Source organism: Anopheles arabiensis, chromosome 3 (genome assembly GCF_016920715.1).
Source record: "Anopheles arabiensis isolate DONGOLA chromosome 3, AaraD3, whole genome shotgun sequence".
Lineage (NCBI taxonomy): Eukaryota > Metazoa > Arthropoda > Insecta > Diptera > Culicidae > Anopheles > Anopheles arabiensis.
This window is the reverse complement of record NC_053518.1, coordinates 92,965,323-92,989,558: the sequence shown is the minus strand read 5'-3', so window position 1 is coordinate 92,989,558 and position 24,236 is coordinate 92,965,323. Positions and strand designations below refer to the sequence as shown.

The 24,236-nt window shown below is 48.6% G+C and overlaps 3 protein-coding genes across 3 annotated transcripts; all 3 read right to left on the bottom strand.

Moving 5' to 3' along the window:
- Positions 1-2,332: 2,332 nt before the first annotated feature.
- Positions 2,333-12,877, bottom strand: LOC120902620 (apomucin). Its single transcript, XM_040311489.1, has 7 exons — positions 9,711-12,877; positions 9,530-9,646; positions 5,578-5,787; positions 5,414-5,500; positions 5,044-5,197; positions 3,982-4,359; positions 2,333-3,922 (listed from the first exon to the last, which is right to left on the bottom strand). The coding sequence occupies exons 1-7, from the start codon at positions 9,729-9,731 to the stop codon at positions 3,183-3,185; spliced, it is 1,707 nt and encodes a 568-aa protein (XP_040167423.1). The 5' UTR covers positions 9,732-12,877; the 3' UTR covers positions 2,333-3,182.
- Positions 12,878-16,756: 3,879 nt separating this feature from the next.
- On the bottom strand, positions 16,757-20,150 carry LOC120902619 (transient receptor potential cation channel subfamily V member 5). Its single transcript, XM_040311488.1, has 6 exons — positions 19,752-20,150; positions 18,011-19,306; positions 17,791-17,942; positions 17,452-17,725; positions 17,145-17,387; positions 16,757-17,068 (listed from the first exon to the last, which is right to left on the bottom strand). Exons 1-6 carry the CDS (start codon positions 20,148-20,150, stop codon positions 16,925-16,927), a joined length of 2,508 nt encoding a protein of 835 aa, XP_040167422.1. The 3' UTR covers positions 16,757-16,924.
- Positions 20,151-20,718: 568 nt separating this feature from the next.
- On the bottom strand, positions 20,719-23,877 carry LOC120903088 (drebrin-like protein A). The gene is made up of 4 exons (XM_040312302.1): positions 22,881-23,877; positions 22,410-22,602; positions 22,177-22,340; positions 20,719-22,087 (listed from the first exon to the last, which is right to left on the bottom strand). The coding sequence occupies exons 1-4, from the start codon at positions 23,133-23,135 to the stop codon at positions 21,401-21,403; spliced, it is 1,299 nt and encodes a 432-aa protein (XP_040168236.1). The 5' UTR covers positions 23,136-23,877; the 3' UTR covers positions 20,719-21,400.
- Positions 23,878-24,236: the final 359 nt, after the last annotated feature.

Below are 24,236 nucleotides of genomic sequence, written 5' to 3'. Positions count from 1 at the left end.
GTGAGAGCGCATTCACACTGGAGCGTGCGCATGTGCGAAACCCGAACGCTCTCACTGCTCACTGCTCACGGCGAATCCTTTTGCATTTTTGACAGGAAGCGCAATTTGCCTTGCCTGTACATCTCCCCCCCCCTCCTCACTCAGCACTCACGCAGTGGCGTACGCGTAGGCTTTGGGGAGGGTTTCTTTATGCGTGTATGTGTGTTTGTGCGTTGTTTTCTTTCCGCCGAGGGGTTTGCACAAAACGTCAAGTGTCTTGGTCGACTGTGCGACCGTTTTTCGGGGTAAATAAGAAGGGGTGGCATTTCGGGATGATTCATCATCGGTGTCGGCATCTTTTTTCCTGGAAAACACGGGCGAGAGATGGGGTGCTGTAATCCACACAATCGTCCTCTGTGTCGTTCGATTTAAACAATTATTTTCATTTAGTGATTTCAATTTTAAAAAATCACTCAAAATCAATCCCTCTCACTAAGGTACAGCTGTATATGTACACACCTTGACCAAACGGTTTTCTACACCTCCGAGGTCGCTCTTTTTGTTTGCACATTATTCATCAACGGTCGTTTAAAATATCGCCAAACCAGATGGCAAAGCAAACAAGTGATTTGTGCTTCGAGCCAAACGGCACGAAAAGATTTCTGTGACCGAGCGCGCGTGACTGATTGCTGCAATTAGGCAAGGCACAATGCCCGGTTAGCCCCAGGTCCTCCCATCACCACCGCCACCCGTCAAGGACACGGAGATTAAAGGACATTTAATTGCGCTCCCTCCCATTTAGCAAGCATTACAGACGGTCAATCCAACGGCTACCAGCATTGTAATTGTGTGTTGTATCAGCGTGAGAGTTTGTCATTACGACTGTTGTAATAATACGGAGCAAAGCTAAACGGTGGTTGGAAATATTATTGAAAATTGTTTTCATTTAATATTTTGATTTCAAATTAATAAGATTTTTAATTAAAATCATTATTGCCATCTATCAAGTCAATCCGAAGGACTAACATTGTGAGCTAATTGCCTACATTTAGGCGTAAATTCTAAAGCAGATAGCTAGTAACATGAAATTAATCATGTGAGTGAAAATGCCTGTATTTAGGCGTAATTTTTTAAATCATACATCTACTAAGCTCAAACTAACCCTTTTGAGTGAAAATTGCCTACATTTAGGCGTCACAGAATTACGAAAAATGTTGCTTTTCTATTCTGGAGTTGCTTTTCGGTTTGTTTATTCTTTCTCCCGGTGTGTCTTCCCTTCTTCGCCTTACCTTTTATTGAATTTTCCTGTATTCGGATGTATTTCCTCTCACGACCTTCGCACACGGCTCCCACCAACATCCGGCTCTCTTGGGATGGGTCTTTTTTTCTTTCGTTCAGTTTAAGCTTTATTGTGAACGGTCTCACATGGTTTGAATTTCGTTCCGTTTAGGTTTTTTTTTCATATCAAAATAAAATTTATAAAATAGCTAAATATAAATATATCCTTCCCTCCGTACACACTTGTGCCAATGTGTGTCTGTAAGTGTCTGTGAGTAAGTTTGATGGGGGTTTCTTTGATTGGGAAAACGTTCGTCAAACCTTTCCATTCCTCTCCACACTCTCTCTCTCTCTCTCTCTCTTTCTCGCTCTCTCTCTCTCTCTCTCTCTCTCTCTCTCACTTCCACCCACACAACGTAACAAATCCATCAATAACAAATATATTATCGTCACTATCGTCCTCCACTCTAATGCCCCTCCTTTGTACTGCACAACTGCATGTGCTGCTCTATCCAAAAAGTCTTCACGTTTTATTATTGCAACTTCAACTATCCTCATCAGCGCGTAACGTGTTCATGGTCATTTCCCTGCCGCCTGTTTTTTTTTTCTCACCTCAACTCTTTCCTCCCGCTCCCAAAGGGGAAACCAAAATATGCATGCATATGTGTAATGATTTGTATGGTTGTTGTTTCTTTAAATACTTGATAAACTACATGATAAAGCTACATTTTCCAAGCGTACGATACAGCTGCTTTGCGCTCTAGCAATCACCTTCCTTCCTCCTGCGTGAATTTTAACCTTCAACCAGTTTTTTTTTGTTTAATAATTTAATTTCTTTCTCAACGCTTATAGCGTTCGTCTCTTACACGATCCAACCCGATTAACGCAAAGCCATAACCTATCGTATTTGCACATATCAAAAGATGTCAGTATCGCATCGTAGCAATTTGAATGATGTGTGTTTTTCGTTTCACCTTTTCAGGGAGCAAATATAAACACTCAATGCGCGAATCATTTTTTTGATGTGTGTATAAATGCTAAGCATATTAGCACACGTGTTTGTGTGGTTTTAGAATTTCTAATACTCTTCTTTTTTTTTGTTGGTCTCTCGCTCGATAATTGCCCACCAGCTCCAACTCCAAACCTTAAGCCGCAAAAAACCGTGCCTTACTCTTAATACTTGCTTCAACAAACCCCAACAAGCAAGCATGATAACTTTGCTTAATTCTGCACTGACCGCACACCCAAGCCTCTAGCGAACAACATTAGTAACAACGTTCTTTCCCTTCGTCGGTTCAACGCCTCACACTTTGTGATACACAAAACTAACCCTTCACAATGCGCTGGTTCTTGAGCCTCGAGCCCTCGAGCCGAAATCTGTTCACGAAACCGAAATCCTAAAAAAAATTGACATCGAAAGCATGTGTCACGAATGTTGCACCCTTTTTTGATCGGCATTTAGCGCACAAGCACGACGAAGAGGACGATAACTGTGTCAAACCTTACTGCTTAACGGACTTTTAGCGTCGAAATCGGACTACGCGAATCGGGATTTTTGATTGTTTCTAGTAATGTGTTTATGTATGTGTGTTTGTGCATATCCTTTTAACCTCAACTTTCAATCAGCTTTGAGCACTCTCTCTCTCTCTCTCTCTCTCACACGCTCCTCTCCTCTTGCTCGCCTAACCGGAGGGCATTATATTATTATCAAGTTCCTCTCTAATGAAATCCAACAATGCGCGACGGATGGGTTTTACACGGGGATGGGACTGTGAAGGACAACGGAGCGTTGGTGCCCCCTGTTTGTGTGTTAGTTTGTGTCTCACATCGGACACCTGCCAATCCACCTCTCAACAATGGTGGAGTTCATTTTATAATAATAACCTTTCACTCCAGCCCAGCAATGCCAACGATTGGGCAATGAGCTATTCCTTCTTCATCGCTCTACTGTTGGCATTATTGTTCGCAATCACTGCTTTGCTGGATGTGTTGGTGGTGCTTGCACCGGGTTTAGTCTTGTCCTTGGACGTGGTGTCCCGCTTTTCGTCCGATCGGCCGTAAGCGGCATCCTTGCCGGAGGACGTCACGCCCGTCGTAATTGTAGCCGTAGTTGTGGTTATGTCTATCACAATTGAAGGAGTACGCGTGGCTGTACACGCCCTGCTCGGTACACTGCTGCTGCTGCTGGTAGTGGTGGTGGTGGTAGCGGCACTCGCATTAGCGCCACTTCCCGGGACGGTGGTTTTTGAGGTTAGTTTGCCCGTCGGCTTGTCGGCAGGCTCTTTTCTCGGGGGGCCCGAGTTACTGCTCGGAGGTGTCGACGTGGTGACCGGTGTCACCGTCGCTGTACGTCCACTGCCGGAAACGCTTTTCTTGGGCGATGCGGTGGTTGTGGAGCTTGCGAGGGACCTTGAAGAGGCACTCTTCTTCGGGGATGCCTTCGGCGAGGACTCTGGCGTGGAGCGGGGCGTAGATTTGGGCGTGGAGCGCATACTGAGACGTCGTCCCGGTCCGGGTGAGTTGCCGGCAGATCCACTGGTTGCTCCAGACGCGCCCGTTGCTCCGCTGGAGCCACTACCACTAGCACCAAGATAGATGGCCGACCCGGTACCGCCGCTAACGCTCAAGTCAACCCGCGACCCGTGCACGGAGGGTGGCGCTGAACCTGCAACCAAGGCACCAATTAGTGTGAACCGACAGAAACGAAAGCTGAGGTATACACACCCGTATAAGAGTACAGCCCGGCCGGGCTACTCCGAGGACGAAAGGTACTGACGATGCTGCTGCTTCGCCGCAGTTCCGAAATTTCTCCCAGATCGATTTCGGCCGCATACTCACCGGCTGCCCGCGGGTTGTCCGGATGCCGGGTGGCAGCTCCACCGCCACCCTGCCGCTGACTCAGCGCTTTCGAGCAGCGGGGCGACGTCGGGCAGGACTGGGCTCCACCACCACCACCGCTGGCCGGATTGCCCGCACTGCGCACCGACAGCTGGGACGAGGTCGAGGGCGACGTTGAGAGCGAAGTGTTGTATTGCTTTTTCGACGAAAGACTCGGCTTACGGGAAGGTCTTATACCACCGCGGGAGTCCGTCCGGCAGATTCCTGGAGTTGGTGGAGAAGGAGAAAATGTATTGAAGGAATGTTTCTGCTGTTTCTTGCCCACGCCAAAAGCCGGTGCGTATCGTAATTGAATTCCTCTGGTGCGAGAGGATTGTGCTTAAGCTTTAACTTCGTTTTGAATTACTTTGTTCTTTGTTTTTTTGTAACTGATTTAGTGTTAGGACATGGTTTTGAGCATGCATTTTAATGTGATTAATTATTGGACTATGATTTATGGTCAAATGATGATTTGTGATAGTGATGCTTACAACAAAAGCCGTCGCTGTACCTCCCCAACAGTAGTATCAAAAAGTCAACTATCATTTTAGTGATTTTTTTATGTGGAACAAAGCTCTTGTTGATGTTCAGCAAAAATATATACTGTAGCAGAAGGTGATAGCAATGTCAGGGGAGCGGTGAAGATGGATGATGGATGACAAACGGCCAGAAAAAGGGAGGAGGTCATGAAAGCGGGACGGACGAATGATTCCACTGGAACAAGCGCACTCACATATATCTGGAAAAGGGCACAATAAATAGAATCTTTCGCTAGAATTGGGTCAATGGATGCTGAAGCATGTGTTGCTAACGCTTTGAAAGCAAACTGTATGAAATTAGGATGAATTTATGGTAAGCATAATAAGCTGCAGCTGCAAAGAACATTCCTTCGCTCCGTACCCCACTCACCCGTTGGACAGTCCTTGCCAAACTTGCAGTGACCCTCGCAAACGCCCTTGCTTTCCAGCAGCTCCTCGTAGTAGTCCAGCGCCAGGTAGCACTGCTCCTTGTCCGTCAACTCGAGCGCCAAGCTTGGGAAGCGCTCCTTTAGCCGTCTCCGCTCCTGCCGTACGCGTGAGTAAGAGTGAGAAGAGTGGCAGGAAATAATGAACACACCATCACACACACCCCGACCCGAAACGAAACGATTTATCAACTTAATCAGTGGGAGGGAAATAAAACTACGTCCACATCCGGCGTTCCTTGCTGCCCTCGGTTCGCCGGCTAAAACGTATGCAGTCTCCCGCAGGGGTAGTTTCCGCAGGGCCCAAACTCTTACCTCTATCAATTTATTGGTCTCGAAGTCTTGTAGCTGATTCTGGAAACCCAGATTCGGATTCGCAATCGAGCGACCGGCACGTACTACCTGCGAAGAGGGACATGGCACAGCAGCGGAGAATGAGAAAGTTCGGATTGAAACCCGTTCGGAGACGGTTGCCGTACCTTGAGCGCTTCCTTCCAGCTGAGCGGCGTGACGCACATGATGTAGGCGACTGCCACCGTGACCGAGCGGGACATGCCGGCCAAACAGTGGATCAGCACGTTGCCCTGCTTTAGCCGGGCGGAGTGGATGAAATCATTGCACACCGAAAAGTACTGGGACAGGTTTTGGTCCGGCTTGTCCGCAGCAATCACACACAGGTAGTGTTTGTCCTAAGGGTGCGGAGTGGGGTTGAAAGAAATGAGCGATAATGAATAGTTTAGATTAGAGATGTACAAGCATGAGTAAGAGTTAGAGGGGTTTGAATCTTGGAAGAGAAATAATGAATTCAACTCAAGAGTTTTCTGAATTATCATTCGCGTAGGTTGAATTGCATCAAAGAGGAGTGTTATTTACTAATGTGCTACGAAGAGTCAGATTGAGTTGAATAGCAAACGAGTGAATCGACGATTGAAAATATTCCTAATGAACGGCAAGTGAATGTATAGAATTCATCTGGATCATTTCGCTATTTACTCAATTTCCTGGTCCCATTCTTATAGGATGTTATTTGCTCTGAATGGAGAAAAGGCATCCTGAAAGATTAAGTCTCAAGATGAACAAGAGCGTAAGCGAGTTGAATCACGAAATAGTGAGTCACTGAGTTATAACTGAGAGCGAGTGAGTTTAATTCGCCAAAGAATAGCAAAAACATAGAATTCTGTGCATTCTTCTTTGTATGAACCATTATAAATGAGTCAATGATTGGATTCAACTCCCCAAAAAGAACCACTCGTCCCATCACTAGTATCACTAGTCACTCCCACAGACAGAGGCATACATTTAGGCGCTTGAAAATTTAATTTCAATCGTGCAACTCTCAGTAAGTATGTAAATTAATTGCTGTGATTATAATTGCGTTACAGTGACATCGTTCGAGCCCTGTGACAACCTCAAACGACACACCCCGAAACTAATACTAATGAAACCACCAACGATATCTAGGTCGCACATACATTTTGTATCAACTTATAGGTGTAAAGGTTAATTAAAGAAGAAGGTACAATGCCACCCACCCAGCCTAGAGAAGGAGACATTTCTCAAACTTGATTACATTTTAATACTGTTGCTGGCTTTGGTCGTGGGTTTGGGAGTGGGTTTGTGTGTAAAACTATTACTCCACACAGATCATAGACGTGCTGGATAAAAATAGGAAACCTTTCAAAAAGTTTCACCAGCACCTTTGGGAAGGCGTACTACAACAAACTCTCGCTCTCTCTCTCTCTCTCTCTCTCTTTCTCACACTCTCTCTTGGGATGGTGTGTGGCAATATATAAGCGCTCACCACAAGCAATCTAAAATTGATTGGACCTTATCTTAGCTAGAAGAGCCACCTAAGGACCTGTAAAGTTTCACAGCTCACGCTTTTCCAGTTGCTCAGTTGCACAGGACCTGTGGATGATTCATGGCACGAAAATCCGCGCACCGAAAAAGCTATTGCTTGTTTTTAGTTCTGAAGAACAACAACAACAAAAAATGTCGTGACGACTTGTTTTACCCACACTCGGTCGTGTGCTGGTAAGAAGAAAAAAAAACAGTATTCCTGCACGAACAGCGGATAGTATCCACCAAGCGATAAACCACATCCTACGGCCTCGTATACCATCTGTGTCACGCAAAGCATTCAAGAGCGGAGGATATTGATTGAAAAAAAAGAAAGGAAGCAGGCAGTTGGCAGTTGCTCGAAATGCCATCAAAACGGTTTGAAAAACTACTACCGTCCATGTGTATATATGGGCGACCAGAAGGATGACGAAGCAAAAGTATTTGTGGAACTTTGCGAAATTGAAACGATGCCGAGGGGTTTTCTTCCGTTAATGCATCCAGACAGCAGACACAGCGATGCCTCCTTCGGTGGGTTGAGATATGGAGGCTTTTTATTATTAAATTTTGCAATTTATAAAAATACCCAAACCGAGCAAGGGAGAGGGAGGGAGGGCATGATGATGTCTTGTGTAACCCCTTTTAACATGCGACCAATATGAGAGGACTTTCAGGCGAACAAGATTGATGAGCGATACTTGTCGGCATGCTTGTACCAACATAAAGGTGGTCAGAATTCTGGGAATTGAGCGGGTCTAAGCGGGAAGCAGGATAAAAAGCTCCCGTAACACTCACACACACGATTGGATGGTGTGTGTGAAAATGGGAATCCCATTAGTTTCGGAAAGCGGTATACAGCCTCTTCCGCTTCCATCTGCAGACACTTTACATGTGTCAGAATAGTGTTCTACTTCCCGAGAAAGGGATTACGGGATTTGTGTCGTCTCGTGTGTGTTTCCTTTTCTTGGGCGCTACCCATTTGGCGCAACGATGTACGCGGGCGTGTAAGTTTGATCAATGCCTTTTTTTGTTCTTGTTGTCTCGACTGTTGGGACACCACTAATGGACGCCTGATAGCCTGAAACAGTAGTCTGCTAGTCGATGCAAACAAATAAAATCCCCAACACACAACACAACCTTCTTCCCTCCCGGAGCTGCCCGAACTTTGAGCCATAAAACTGAAACCGTCCCACCGTGTAACGGTTGCGTTGGTGATGTGTGCTGTAAATCATACCACCATTCTGCCAATATAGATAAGATGCCGTGGGACAGCGATGATGCAATATGTAATACCTGTCCATTCACTTTGACGGGAAGGGCCGAGGGCGAAAAGTGACCTTTTGCAGGAGCTGGAGTGAGCATAACTAATGAAGGCAGTCGATTGGATGCTACTCAGCCAAATTGTGAAGTGAGATCCTGCCCTGATGCTTTTTGAGATGTTTCGGGGTTCGCCCTTTCCGTAATTGCTGTCTACTGGTCCAAGTCTTTTGGGACTATGCTATTCCAATTTCAAAGCTATTTCTGGACATTCAAAGCATGTGTTCGGTAAGGATCCGCTTGTGTTGACTTCAAAAAGTCTTTTTCTTCTTAAAAAACTGCCCATAAAGTCATAATATGAAACATTTGTAATGCATGTTGCATACTTTTAGGCAAATTTCTATTCCAACATGAATAGAAAATGCTAACAAGTCCGTTTCCAGTTCATTCGCTTCGCAAACCATCAAAAGCGACACAAATGAAGTAAACACCCACAGCTGTGCACGCTTTCATTGCCATGTTAATGGGAAAACTATGCGCAACAATATTTAATTCATGCTCCTGAACGATGCCTCACCCTCCCGAACGACGATGTTTTGCGCCTCAATCAACATGCATACATAAATAGCGCTTTCAGCATCAAAGCCAACCCATCGCAAAACCTGGACGGCAGCGTTATCAAAAGCGGTCCATAATCACCGACCTAAATAAAAGCGTTTCACTTCCACCGCTCGCAACGGACACTAACAGTGGACGTAAAACAAACTTTCTACAGCACACGGACGGTGAATCACGGCGTGCCTTGGGGGCTCCTGTTTTTGTCTTACCCTTTGTTGGTCAGTGGTCAAACAGTGTTGGTGTTTGCTTGCGTCGACAACCTAATGTAGACAACAACTTTCTCCATAAAACTTCTATCGTACGCCCGTCCGCTGGGGAGGGAGTTGTTACGAATCGTTGGGTGTCGCTGGGTTCAAGTTTTTCCATTGGCTTGGCTTTCCCTTGGCTCCCCTCGAATCGGTATTGATCTATCGAGTACAAGGCTTTTGCGCGCCCAATTTGTCGTGCGTCTGAGTCTTTCCGTATTGGACGGTGCACGATGATGGCTTCACTTGGCTTGGGGAGGTTCTTCAATCAATCATACCATTGATAAGCGCGCGATAATTGTGCCCATTACACTAATTAACGATGAGCGCGTGAGTTGAACAGAGTTGTTCTTTACTCAGATACACTGGTCATATTGTCTCAAATACTAATGAAAAGTTCAGGATTCTTATAGAGTAGTAATAGCGCAATTGCGTAGTATATCTAAATGGTGCATACAAATCGCAAACTTACTGGATGAAAACGTCGCGGACTGTCGTGGATGGAGACGATGTGCGTGATGCCGTATCGATCCAGCTGCTGGTAGTCTTTCGAGTCCCTATAGTTCCCAATGTACAGCCCGGGCATGACCTGGAACGCATCGGGATGCAATCAAAGCCCCAACGATACCCGAACCTCCTCCCGAACCACTTACCTTGTTCATGCCATTTCCCATCGTGCCGGTCTATCTGGTCGTTTCCTGTATCGTTTTTGATAATAAGCAGCAGTTAGTTCTTCCTCTCACACACTCACACACTCTCCCTCACAATTTGGGTTTAAAAGTTCCCACCACCTCTCCCCTCAACTTATCCACCTCAGTATGAACACTTTGAGTTGTCAACAAACAAGCAACAAGCAACAAACAATTTCAACAAACAGCCCATCACATCACTCTGCCTTCAGCCAGCTCGGAATGGTGGTCTCTCCGACCGGCGATGTCGATCGACGAAGACACACTGCACACGACTAACCCTAACCGACCAGCTTCTTCGCAGTTGAGCCGCCGATCGTATTTCGCAGCTTCGACTCGGTCGCATCGTTCTCGTTGGCGGGCTCGTCGCTTGTTGCCCCGCCGGAAGCACTGCTACTAGCGCCACAGGCCGCCACGCTCATCGTACGTCGTACATGGGCCACCTGAGTACACCTTTTGATTCGCGACCACACACTGACACACACACACACACTGACACAAACCCTACAACAAGGCTGCTTTTGATTAACGTTACCAGCGGTACACGGAATACGGATCGGCACAAACCAATATCACAAACTTTATTAAATTGACACCCTGCCTCCCCAATAGAGCGTCTCAGCCGGTGGGGGAAGTGTAGTGGCTTTCCTACAGCACCTTCACCACACAAGCGCACACCGATTTCTTGATTGAAAGCAGCAGCAGGGCTGTGTGTTTGTGTCTGTGGCGTTGAAGTTAAGTTGTGACATATTTTGATTATTGCACTGTTTGCTGTTTGCCCGTCGGAGGCTCTGTCTGCTCGCTATGGTGGATAAACATGGCACACAAGCCTAGGGTGATTCATTTCCATAACCGTCTTTCCATTTCGGTCCGTGGCATTTCGGTAAAAGCACTACCATCAAGCCGACACAATGGAACCATCACCAACAGTACGCTTCTCGCTTGCTCCTGCCAGGTCGCTTTTCATCCAAATCCATCCACACAACGGATTTTGCCAAATCGGTCGTCTGCAAAACATCAAGCTTGCAGAGAAGCCGATGGATGGCTATTGTTTTCAATTGGTTTTTGTGTGTTCTTTCTCTCTTTTCTATTTTCTTTGTTGTAACAAGCTTTTATTTCATTTTTGCGCCGCACTCTCTTTCCACCAGCCGAAAAGGTCCTCCCGGTTCGTTAATTACTTACTTACACTCTAGTTTTTTTTGTGTGTATGTGTTCGACTTCTCTGAACGGCGTGTCCCGCTTCGGTGACGCCCGGAATCATGGTTCAATGGGTGTGTTACTTCCAGCTCGGTGTGTTTTGTCGATTCTCCGTGATTTAATCTCGTTTGCTTCTTTCATTTTCTCGCTCTCGCCGCGGTCGTGGTGCTTTGTTGTAGTATATTGATTGAAACTTCCATCCTGGCCATCGGAATTGACCCACCGAAAGACGATCTCTATTGCGTCGCTTTGTTTTGAATTTTTTTTTATAATTTTTAATATAATTTTTATCACTTTTTTACCACTTTGTCGGTTTGTCACTTTTCAAGCGGGGAGCGATGTTTGCGTACACATTGCACACGTTTCTTTTGCGAAAGGGTCACTACTTTATTTCCACAAAATCCATTCACTTCTGATTTGATGTGGAAAAAACACCCTTTTTTGCCCCTTAATTTGTTGACAGGCTTTTCACAACGCGTCTCCTCCCGTTCCCCCCTTCAATCCCTTACAAGCCTGCCATTAAGCGAACAAACGTGACGATTTCGGCCCAGCAGCGACGTGCATTGGGGCGCGCAGACCATGGACCGACCGACCCCGGTCCCCACCCGGTGCTGTGCGTTATTATGTAACTGGCAAGGTGAGTCGTCCGTTTGCGACGGCACGAACCAGCGGAGTGCGTGCAGGATTTCGCCCTTTTTCCACCGGGACCGGCGATCGTCGAAGCGGACGAGCAGGAGAGAGAGCGCGCGCGCTCGTACCGGAATTTATGACCCTCACCGCAACAGGAGCTTTTTAATGTCTTGCACTCTCCCAAACGTCGTCGTCTCTCTCTCTCCCTTGTGGTTGGTTTGTTTCACTCTCTCATTCTCTCGTTAAAACGTCCTGACTGGGGTTTTGGGTGTTTGTGGAGGATTTGCCTCAACTGTTTGTGGCAGGCAGCAGGACGCTCCCTTTATTTTTGACATCGCGCAAAATACGCGCAATCACGCGACCCGTCTCTGCCGTGTGCGCAAAGCTAAACACACCAGACGCGCCACCGTGGGTAAACAATGTGTGTGTGTGGGCCATCAGCTGACATGGGAGGCTTTTTTTGTTGCGGCTGACAGAGACCTCTAAATTAGGGGGGCTGCCCACACAAAGTGATAAACACACTGCCACAAACTATACACGACACGGCTTGAAGATAACACACACGAACTACTCCTCGGCGGTGTCACGGTAACCATCTGTTGTGCTGTGTCGGTTCACTTTTCATTCCTGGCTGGCCAGGTCGGTTGTGACAGTTTGTTGGGCTTTTCTTTGTTCTTGCTTCTCCTCTTTTACCCACCGCCACCAGGCCAGGAGTGTAGACAAGCCGTCGTCAAACCCTTTGCGTTGCCATGGTTGCGATAAAGTTGCACATTACACTATGGTGGATTCCGATTTTCCCGTGTTTTTACGAAGCTTTAAGGTCGTTCTCACGGTGTCACAACAACGCGATTGCAGTGTGAGAACATCCGATGAACCAGGAGCTGTCTAGGAACGGAACGGATTTGCTCCTTTGTTGGAAACTCAAGAACGCGCTTCGAACACTCCCCCAAAGCAAACACAACAAACGATTCACAATCGATTCACTTATCTTGCTCTTTCTACTCCCCACCAATTGATTCGGTCCTCCAGCACTACACACTACACACAGTGTCCTCTACAAAGCAGGAAAAATCGTTTCACACAGCAAACGAGAGTTGAAAAAAGAGTGCAGAAGAAAATACGCAGAACCCGTCGCCCTTTCTATTTTACGCAAGAAATGTGCTGATAGTAAAACACCTGCCTTCCAGCCCCATGAAACCCCCTGGCCGAAGGGGTGGGGGGAGGCCCGATCAAAGCCCGGAAAAGCCGGAAAACGCCTAACTTCGTTACCGAGCGTGGCCAGACAGCGAAAGAGACTGAGCGCGTCGTAGCTCGTCGACGCGCGACAGTGCCCGCAGCCACGCTGAAAAGCTCTCTCGCTCTCCTGCTCTTTACTCTCTTTTGCTGAGAAAGTCCTTGCTCTCTCTCTCTCGCTCTTGGATCGCTCAGTGCCATCGCTGTTCTCTTCGTGCTGCTGCGTTTATCAAACAGTACGAATTCGCGCGTGCTGCCGATTGGCGTCGTCGCATCGACAGCAGAAGCGTGGAAGCAAAGGGGAGTCATGATGACGTGAGACAACTACAAAATTAGTGCGCTCACTCGTCGGCTTCTGATGGGGCCACCTTGCTGTTGTTTTTTCTCTGTCAGAGCACTCTTTAGCGTACTCTTTCGCCTTGTCCGCTGGCTCGTAAGAAGCAAGATCGCATCACACAAACGCACCGGGTTAATTTGCATGCACCGGAGCATGGAGCCGACATGATTCTTCGCCCTTGTCTTGTGCGCAACTAGCGGTTTTCTTTGTGAAACGGCGAAAAGAGATGCGGCCCGCATAATGGCTGCTTGCTGTGTTTGCTTTTTATTCATTGCCATCGGAGCGGAGAAGGTGCTTTTAATTAAATTTTGACCACAAAAGTACAAGTTCGGTTATCTAAGGACGCCTCAAAAAAAACATGAAACTTTAAGCATAAAATATTATGTTTTAAGTCTCACAATTTAATCATTTAATCTATTTTTTTACTCACCAAAACACACACACACACAACTGCTTCCTCGCTACGCGCTGCCAACCAAACTTTCACTTCAATGCGGACCGAAAATAATGACCTTTCGCTTCAATCGCGTTCGTGCATCCTACTGCCCCATAAAAAGCGCTCTGCTGAGCTATAAATCGTTTCACAGTTGCCACAACGCTATCCCTTTCTCGATAACGATCAGCTCCTGTGCTGCTGAAGTACACTCATCACTCCACTGACGACGACAACGACAATGATGATGATGATGATGTTCACCGTGTTTTGATGGAGCGTACGTCCAAATTCGTTGTACCATAATCTCATTTTATCAGCAACCCGCTATCAACGGTGAACTTTCAACACACACACACTCACACATACATCTGCGAAAAAAGCACTCAACAACCGCGATCCGCGATACATCACCGCGCACAGGGCCCCTGCTCCGTCTAGCGTGTTATTTGCCAATTATCCAACTGTCTCCTACGCTACCTACGCCACCATCATGAGCAGCACCGACTGTTGCCACCAGCAGATAAACAACGGCACACGGCACTTAGCACATACAACCCCCTCTCACAATCCGCCCACTCGGGCGGAGGGTTGGGCAGGATTTATGGAATGGATGCGTCTCTCGATACATTATTTAGCTGATTTAATTGCAGCTGAATTATTGCCGCATATCGCGCTGGATCGCACCACTGGCTGCCGCGCTCGGATCGATCACGTATGAAAGATGGATTGTCAACGGTGACACCACACCAACGCCCGGTTTGCGCCTAGATTGCTGCAATTTGTTCGATTAAATTCTGCACCCGCTTGGATGGAGCCGCCTGGTGTTTTTATGAAATTGTCAAGCGGACGCCTGGTCGCTGACTGTAGGAAAGCACGTTGCCTCCCACCAGACAAGGGTTGACTTGATGGGGGATATTATTAATGTGTGTGTGTGTTTGGGAAGGCTGGGGACTGATTTTAGGGTCACGATGTGCGAAGAGGGACTGAGCTGGCTGTCACTTGTCCAATTCAATGAACATTTATAATTAAATCCTGCACACTTGTAATGGGGGAATCTCTCGAGGTTTTATTGTGTTTTATCATTACATTGTGTTGGAAAAAGTGGTTGCTTATATACTTCATACAATGTCCCCAGTTGGTTGTATATTTATTTAAAAAAAAAACCCCTGATCTTCATCAAACGCAAGAGCATCCCCTTTCTCCAGTACAATGCACCAAAAAGCCCCTAAAGCTCTACCGCTACAGCAATTGGAACGTTTATCCACTCGTGAGAAAGAACCCCTCGAGCGTCGAGAAGCTTCCTTTTATGTCGAGCGTTCAAAGCCCACCATCCCGTAGAATTAACGTGGCACATTAAAAAAGCCTCCAGCGATGCTCGGGCGGTCGCATTTAACCCTCTCTAACGCAGCTGCTACCACAACCACGGGGGGGGGATAAATATTTGTCTCTACCGCTCCAAAAACCCTGTGTGACTGTGTGCGCCCTTTAGTAAGAGTATCAGCCATACTGCTGAAGCTGCTGCGGGCATCGTACATCGCTTTTGTATATATACACACGCCGGTCGATGGGAGACTACGACCTTCATTTCCTATTAATTGCTAACCCATTCTCCCATTTGCCCCATATTTAGCACCCCATCGGGAGAACAACGTGGCCGTGCACACACAGATTGTGGCTTGTATACACGGGGAGAGGGAGAAAGAGAGAGAGAGAGAGAGAGAGGGACATGCCATCCGACACCTACCGTCTTCCGTATGTTTGCACTCCAGACCGCGCGCAATTCTGATTTCCCAGGATAAAAATGGGACCGCATGGCCTGATTTCTCTTCCGCTGCGCGCTTCATTCCGGTCGTTCGTTTGTCCTCGCACGGGGGCTTTATGGTGAAGCTGTGCTTTATCTTTGCGAGTCGCCAGCATCCAGCACCATCCAAATAAGGAGCTCGTGGGCAGGAGGGAATTTAAAAACACACACAGGATACTCAGATACTCCTCCTTCTGCTTCTTGGGAAGCAACACACAAACGGCCGTTGTTGACACAGATGTTGTTACACTTCGATGGATGAGACGGATGCCTTCTGCAGTTTGGGCCCAGTGCTTTATTCACCTTTAAGCTACGCCGTCGCTTCATTACCCACCATCAAACAGACCGCCATTATTAATTCAAACCAGCAGAAAATGGGGTTTTCCCCTGCCCACTCAGAGCTATCGTTTAGTTACTGTGCTTTGGCCACAGAATCACTACATCAATGCCACACACACATACACACACCAGAGAGTGTTCTTTAGAAGAGGCTGTGAACACAGCAATGGAAGGGGTTTTGGTCTAGGCCGAGGTTCACCATCATCAAGTGTGGCCCATCAAGGCTTCGAGTGTGTTCTGGAGTGAGTTCATATCTCATATATTTATGATTGCTTTTGTATATCCCTGCCCACCGTCCCATAATGAGAACTACCGCATAAGCGCCCCCGAGGGCAGTGTGGTGAATACACAAAAAAACAAAGACCACATCCCTTGCGCTTCCATTACGCGCCCGCTCATCGCACATGTTGCCGGCAAACGGATGTGGTGCATCGATTTTTGTTATTGTGCCCCGCCTTCACACAGAACACAGAATCTTCACAGTGATGTGCTTTTGCTGTGAGGCTCTTATAGACTCTCAAAAAAACGCACATCAAAACCATCGTTACAACCCATTTTCGCTTTGCCCGCAGACAAATAAATAACAATTCTCGGTCGAGGAGAAGAATAGAAAGGGTTTCCGTTGTGCTCGCAGGAGGGAAAAATGCGCTTTTCCCCTGCAACAAAACGCTAACCTTCACACGGGGCCAACCTTTGCTGTTGTTTTTGACAGGCGAAGGTGAACTAGCTTCCGATAGACCTTGACTAGCGCAGCATGTATGTGTGCTACCAAAGGATTCAAGGTCACTGACCCACATTCGCAAAGGTTGCAAGGCCGCGGGTATTGTAGCTTTTCCTTTTTCCAGCGTGCCTAATTTGCATTGAGCTTTTTTTGCCTTTTGGACAAAGCTTTAAAGCTCGTTTTTCTTTTTGAAGCTTTTATACAGTGATGGTTATATGAGTGGAAGTGCCTTAAATTAGAGTTAACATATAGTAATGAGCAATACTAAACCTTTATTGACATTAAGCAACACTCCGTACAGTGGACAAGATACAAAAAAAAACAACTTTATTCTCTTTATCTACCATTTCTCTATTCGAAGTTTAATAAAAAATTGCCCTAAACAGCTAACAGAGATGAACGAGACTGGTGGAAAAGTGGGGAAGTGGTATCGATTATTGCTTCTTACTGCTAGCATCATAAAAACCTCTCCTCGCCGAACGGCTCATGAAGACATATTCAAGTACTTCTCGCGCAGCAGCCGACGCTGCTCGGCCCGTGCATCCCGCTCGACCTGCCGCTTTATGGACAGCCGCTCGTGGACGCGCTTCATTTCGAGTATCTCCTTCATCTCTTCCTTATCTTCCTCCTGAGTGAGAGAGAGCGAAAAAGGACAATAGATTGTATTACATTGGAAAGAGTTGTGCAAGCGTGATGCAACGCACCGTCATGTTTAATCGTAGCACCAGCGCACGACGCCCGTCCGACATCGGTTGGCTGTACGACATCAGGTTCTTGAGCCGCTCCTTCGGCGGGACGCCACGCTCGACGACGAGCACGATGCGAGCCCACTGGCGCTGCCACTCGTTCTTCGTTTCCGCAATCTTCTGGTACGTGTTGCCCATCATAGCGATCAACATGTTCACCAACAGCACGGCAACAATCACCATGAACAGCACGAACAAGATCTAAAGTAAAGAGTACACCAATGATTAACTCCTATCAACTACCTTCTCCATCCACGTCCTTCACCTTTGCGCACATCTCGTGGTCGGTGTTCTCCAGTGCGCCATAGTAATCGCCAAAGTTGGTCAGCGACATCAGAAACATCGCTACAATCGATTCGATCGGTGACGGCATCGGGTTTGGGTCGCCTTCCTCGTCCGGTTTGTAGGACAGAAACACGATGTAGTACGCCTGGGAGAAGCCCATCACAAACACCAGATAGATGACGACGAACCGCAACAGATCGCCCATCACCATGCGGTATATCATCACCACGAACGGTCCGACCGTTTTGAAGCCACTGGGAATTAAACAGAGAACAGTGAGATCTTCTCACTACTGAATTGAGGCACTGTTAGTACATACCGACAGAAGAATAAAAAATAGGGCGCCGTCGTCAGCATGATCGTTACGGCTACGTGATCTTCCAGCTCCGTAAAGCAGAGAACCTTCAGAAACGGTACGATCATCATTATGCAGCAGGAAAACAGAAACATAACCCTCGATGGTGCTGTCATCTGGAATGTAAGGATCATTGATGAGAGATATGCTCGATACCAGAATTGCTCCAAGAGTTGGCACTTACAAGATTTTCGAAGAACATTTTCCGCCCAAGAAACTTCAACTCCCGCAAGGCAGCGAGCAGATACAGAAACGAACCGACCAGTATGATCATCTCCGATATGAGACGCACCTTGCCCTCCACACCGTCGTAATCCATCGTGTGACAGTTGGAGTTGAAGAACAGACCCTCGTCGTCCATCTCGGCAGGATCAAACTCACCCATCGCGTCGCTACTTCCGTTGCTCTGCTCCAGATTCGACAACCGTCCAGCAAAGCTTCCATTGCCGGCAAGCGCAGCCAGCGCATCCTCTAGCGTCGTTTCGTTCCACAGCTGCCGGCGAAGCTCTTCCTTCGTGACAGCAGCAGCAGTTTTATTCCCCCCAGCCTCGCTCTCCTTCCCATCGTCATCTTCCGCCGGTGGTGGTCCATTGCGCAGCGTGAAGCTCACCAGCGACACGCAAAAGTAGCAGAAGAACATGAAAAACTGCCGATAGAACTTGTCCTTCACGAACGTGTTCCACTTCGTCTTGAGCAGATCGATCAGCACCCCGTCTAGCAGATCGAGATGCTCGTCCTTGTCGCCGAACGCCACCAGATTGAGGGCGGAATCTTTGTTAATGTTGCCCGTCTCCACGTCGATCGTGTCGATCAGGCCGAGCGGATAGGCGGCGCACGTGATGCTGCCCAGCTGCCAGTAGATCTCGCGCTCGATGTTCATGATGTGAAAGAACATCTCCACCCGGCCGAGCTTGGCCGCCAGCGTCAGCGGCGTCAGGTTCTGGTGGTTGCGGATGCTAAGCGACGAACCCACCTCGTACCCCATGTCGAACGTGGCAATCTTCTCGTATATCACCAGCATGTGCAGCACCGTGTTGCCGTTGAAGTCTTTGTTGTCCGGGTCGGCACCGCGGGCCAGCACCAGCCGGTAGCACTCCTCCTGCCCGAGACAGGCGGCAAAGGTGAGCGGGTACTCGCCCCAGTACACGTAGCCGTCGTAGTTCGTCACCTGCACCATCTGGACGACCTCCGTTTCGGGCGTATCGTAGCGGGAGGCTTTCTGATCTTCCGGGCACATGAACGTACCGCAGCAGCGCTCGTTTACGTCCGCGTTGTGATCGAGCAGATACTTCACCATGGCAGGATCTTCGTTCACGATCGCGAGATGCAGGACATTCTCACCGTAGTACTCGTCGCACATGTACACGTCGTTGATGAGCTTGGGATAGAAGCGCAGCAGTCGTTTGGCTAGGTCCGCATGCAGAGAGGTGGCGTTCAGTAGGCAAAGGTGTAGAATTGTCTCTCCCACAGCGCCACGTTCCTGCAAAAATGTGAGAAGAAAGTCCCATTTAGTTCCTCGTGACATTAAAAGGAAATGTTTATTGCATGCTTTTGTGTGTCTGCATGCGCGTTACGACATTTGCATAAATCCTGGAACAAGTCTATTACTCCATAGGGCATCGGAAATTCGGTCACCATGCCACAAAGCCCCTTATTTACAAATCACAGCTGACGTTCGTCGATTGGCGCGCACCCTAAAATGATGACTTGTTTTACTTCCCCTCATCCCCCTTTCCAATGTACTTTGCTTATATTTACACCGCACACAGGCGCACAGACGGAAGTAAACACAGACCGAGCACGTGCTCCCGAAGGCACGCGAATGACACAAATTGCCGCCATCTTTAAAGTCGCAGCCGAGTGTACGGGTACGTTTTTCTATGCCCCATTATGCAACTGAAAACTCGCCCCCCCCCCCTCCTCACCTTTATGTTCCAGCACACCTCCCGATAGCCGGAAGGGTTTAGGTAGTACTCGGCTTCGCTCACTTCCGGACAGACCGCATCGATGTCAAAGTCCTCCTCCGGGTTCTCCATCGCCCGGATCTCGGGCAGCTGCTTGTGGCGCGGCCGCTCCCGGTTTCGTAACAGCACCAGCACCGACACGGGGATGTACTTCCCCTTGCCCTTGTTGTACAGAAACGGTTCCACCTTCGTCTTGATCGCATGATCAATCTCCGCGTACTGCTTGTTCTGTATCGCACGCTTCATCATGTCCACCAGCAGACCGCCGCCCTTCAGGTTGACGAATTTGTACAGCGCCTGGGTGGACACTCCGGCCTGCTTCTTAACGCCACTGGTCACATTGCTCTCGGTATTTCCCATCCTGACATCCGGCGAACGGTGCTAAAACCCGCCACAACTTCACGTGTGGTCCTTTGAAGGTGTGAACACGACACCTCCCGGGAGCTCTACCCTCCCCAGGGCGGTCAAATCGCACTTGACCAATGCTTCACTACTACCACACGCACCTACGCCGCAGTGACTAGTATTTTGGGAGGCGGTTGGAACGTTCGTGAAGCGCGAAATTCCGCGAAATAGTTTATTGAACAAACAATGGCGACGGCGCTCGCCGTTTCGGCCGTCCCTTCGCAACGGCGGCGTAGCACCGAAAGCGCAACACGCACGCTGCTGGACGTTGCTAAGCAACCTGGGCGCTTTTGCAGCTCTGCTCAAAGGAGCAGCCATGTGGCGGCATGGCGCAAAATGCCTTTGCGCTCTCTTTCTCTCTCTCTTTTTCTGTAAACAACTGTCCCCAACCGAGAGGAAGAATTCTCCGAAATGTAAAAAAAATCCTATACATCTTACTCAATACTTGAGGAATGTGCTTCTAAAACAAACATAAATTAAATTCGTTTCTTTCGCACAGCCTAAAAGCACTGCCTAGCGTGGGTTGTGTATTACTTTAACGAGGGTTTCTTTTTTATTCCATCCCCGGGGATCTTCATTCCCGGTTCATTCGTTATAGGGTTGTCAGTGTAGATGTGGATGTACGTGTGGCGAGAAAGTGTGTATAATTAAATAGTTAAAACGCTTATCTATTATTAGTCTAGAACCGGGATACCGGGAGGCGAACACCCGGACTAAACGGGCGTAAAATGGAGAGGGTGCGCGATCGTTCGATCGAACTGCATAATAATCACACATCGCTTTCTCCGCGGGCGTGGAATCACGGCTTTGCGCACATTGACTACTCTACTTTAGACTGCATCATCACTGGTTGCCGCTGGAACCTGGGAAAAACACCGAGAAACGAGTCGAAGAAGACGTAAACAGTACATTCAAAAACACTTGCCCTAATGCTTCCCGTTAAACGCTTGCCCGAGTGGCGTATCTCCTCTCTCTCTCCGCAAATATAGCTGTGCGACGTGTGTACATGTGTGGGATGTGTGTGTTTGTGCGCTACAGTTTGATCTAAGTCGTGATCGTATATGCACTATGTTAACAGATTGCTATACTTATTCGTGTGATGAGCGCGCTTGCTTTTGCCTATAACCAATATATAATAACGACATGGAGTGTGCGCGCGAGCAAACGCTAAGCACGTGTGTCAGAGACACGCGAAATAAAATGCTTTAAATGAGCTCGACGTAGTTCGCCGGGAACAGGCCGTACGTGCCGTCCGGGGCCAGGCCCTGCCACCAGCCCTCGTCGATCTGATCGATGTGCGTGATGATGTCGTCCGGATCGAAGCTGATCTCCGAATCGTCCGCCGCCTGGTAGTCGTACAGTGCCCGCGCCCGTATCATGTTGTCCTCGTCCGACAGGTCGATCGTTGCGTTCGGGTCAAAGTACTGGCCGGCGGCCACCTCCGGCACCTCTTCCGGCGACAGGACGGGTTCGCCGGCCGGCACCACCACCGCCGGTGGTTCCTGTTCCGCCGCCAGCGCCGGGGGCGTGTCGGTCCCATTTCGGCGCTCGCTTTCCAGCTCCGCCTTGAGCTCGTTGATAATACTGCGTTCCTCGAAAGATGCCGTCGGCGAGAACGGTGGTTCGGTTAGCTCCTGCGCCACCTCGGCCTGAATGTGCGTCGGGCTTAGCTGGGCGGTGCTGTTCAGGAAGCGTGCCTTGGCGCTGCTCACCTTCGCGCTCGCCTCGACCACCTGTTTAATTTCCCGCTCGCGCTCCGTTTTGCTCTGATCGGACGCCTGGCGGGCGTAGCTGCGGTCGGGGGAGACGGGCGAAGCCGACGAGACGCTGGCAGCGGCTGTTGCCGCACCTTCGCGCTTTTCAAACTCTCGCTCCTCTCGTTTGCGTCGTTCCTGTGAAAGGTGGTGGTGGGAAAGGAGGATGATACAACAGTAAGAAATGCCTTGGCAAATGTCACGTGGGTGGTGGGTAGCATGTATACCTCCTCTAGCAATACTGTTTCATTAAGCTTACGCTCGTACTCCGCCTGCAAGCGATGCTTCTCCTCCTCTTCCTCCTTGCGCCAAAACTCATCCCGTTCGGCCGGATTGATCTCCTTGGTGGGATTGACTCGGCTGTAGTTCGTGCCCACCGGTTTGGGTGAATCTAAAAGAAAGTCAAGCAACAGCAACATTAGCAACAAGTATCGATTTTATATAGACGAAACCATCCTACCGATCGCTTGTGAGTAATCCTTTACTTTGAAATCGTTCACCACCACCTTCTGCAGCTTCTCCAGTATGCGTGCCTCCTCCACGTCATCCTCGGTGGTCGCGTGCACCGTAATGTGGGCACCGTGCAGCAGGCCCGTTACATCCCGCACGTGTTTCGCACACGTTCCCTTCCTGGCGATCGGGGCACCTTCACCCTACGGGGTTTTAGTGGGCGATAAAGAACGGGAAACCAGCAGCATATATTAGTATTTTTCCTACCATTAGATACCTCCGTTGTCTCGACCCGCACAGCGATATGATAAGAGGAGCGGCAAGCTTTACATTGTGTGATAAAGCAAACATTGCCTCATAGCATGATAAGGAACGCATAGCGCGGTTTCATAGTTTTGCGATAGAGGTTGCGTGTACCGACCGCAGCCAGGGCCCGTGCTAAATGATTCAACCGGTGCTTTGAATAATGTATAAAGCCTACCTGCCAGTTGATGAAGACAAACTTTGCGATGCCCGTTTCGCTGTTGTCCACCCGCAGGAAGGCGTACTGAATTTTGCCCGAGTTCAGCTCTGCCGCCAGCTCCGAAATCCCGTCCTCGCCCGTCTCCTGCACCTTCAGCACGTTCGTCTGGCCCTCGTACCCGAACAGGGCCCAGTTGGTGGCACACTTCCGGTCGCAAACCGACTTCCACGCCGCGACGATGGCATCCCGGTGCTTCTGCAGATCGACCGACATCTTCGCCGGTTCGTGCCCAGTCAGCAACTGCTCTGTCCGGCGGGGTCCGCGCCCTCTAGACGGCGGACAAGACAAGACAAGACAAGTGTGCTGTCCCAGCAACCTCCGGAGAGCGTTGACCCACTTTCACGCACGAGCGCTTTCGTCGTCACACCGATCCACACCAAATCGTGGAGAAGTGGGAGAACGGACGGAGAAGATGGGTGGATCTCGTTCGCTCGTGGCAGGTGGCAAAAGTGCAGTGCACCTTATTCAATGCACCATGCCTGCAACCACCCACACCGACACACTGGGTGCACTACTGGGGTGTTAGTGCCGGCCGGAAATGCCCGGAATGACAAGACAATACTAATTACACCACCGCACGGGGCAGCAAATCGTATTCCACCGGGAGCGACGATCCAACACACAGCCCACGACACCTCCGCAGCACGGTGGAATGCTTGCTTCCTCAAAACACCCTTGCGTGAAGGTGAAGACTTTGGGCACCCCCCGACGAAGAATGTCCACCAGATGAATGAAATGTTGCCCAAATGCTGCTTTTCTCGAAAGCTTCACGAAGGAAGACGTGCCACACACTACCAAAACCACGAAATACGGTGGTTTTCCTTTTGGTTAGACATTCCCAAATCTCGGCCCGCACTACTTCGCCGTGGTTTGTCTTTTTCGGGTATTATTGGCTCGGGCATATTTTGGTCCGAGAGAGAGAGAGCTAGAGCAGGGCACACGGGGTCAGGGAGAGGGTACACCCATTCGTTGTTTTTGCTCACCCACACGCTGCAACGGCGTTTGACGTTTGTGAGCAAACTAAGTGCCAGTGTCAATAAAGAGCCAAACGAAGCTAAATTGACTGCGGGCAAAGCCTTTCAATTGAATGAGCAAGTTCGAAATAGAGTCTGCATTGAATGACTGAGTGTTTGAGAAGAAAATTAGAATTATTTGTGAAATTTGAAGATTCTCGTTTAGCTCAACATGGCGAATAGATAATGCTATTAACCAACCTGACAATTTACGACTGTTGACGTCGGTTGATTTAAATGCAATGTTTTCGTTTTTCTTTGTGATTCTTTTTAATTACTTTTCATATACAGGAGGATGTTT

Excerpts from the sequence above, each read along its gene's own strand:
- LOC120902620 (XM_040311489.1), bottom strand. The coding sequence starts at position 9,731 with ATGGGAAATGGCATGAACAAG. Across the intron at positions 5,788-9,529 it reads GTCCGCGACGTTTTCATCCA|GACAAACACTACCTGTGTGT; the intron begins GTAAGTTTGCGA and ends CCGCACCCTTAG. Across the intron at positions 5,501-5,577 it reads GCTGGAAGGAAGCGCTCAAG|GTAGTACGTGCCGGTCGCTC; the intron begins GTACGGCAACCG and ends CCCTCTTCGCAG.
- LOC120903088 (XM_040312302.1), bottom strand. The coding sequence starts at position 23,135 with ATGTCGGTCGATCTGCAGAAGCACCGGGATGCCATCGTCGCGGCGTGG. Across the intron at positions 22,603-22,880 it reads TTGTCTTCATCAACTGGCAG|GGTGAAGGTGCCCCGATCGC; the intron begins GTAGGCTTTATA and ends AAAACCCCGTAG. Across the intron at positions 22,341-22,409 it reads GGATTACTCACAAGCGATCG|ATTCACCCAAACCGGTGGGC; the intron begins GTAGGATGGTTT and ends ACTTTCTTTTAG.
- LOC120902619 (XM_040311488.1), bottom strand. The coding sequence starts at position 20,150 with ATGGGAAATACCGAGAGCAATGTGACCAGTGGCGTTAAGAAGCAGGCC. Across the intron at positions 19,307-19,751 it reads AGGTGTGCTGGAACATAAAG|GAACGTGGCGCTGTGGGAGA; the intron begins GTGAGGAGGGGG and ends ACATTTTTGCAG. Across the intron at positions 17,943-18,010 it reads AAATGTTCTTCGAAAATCTT|ATGACAGCACCATCGAGGGT; the intron begins GTAAGTGCCAAC and ends CTTACATTCCAG.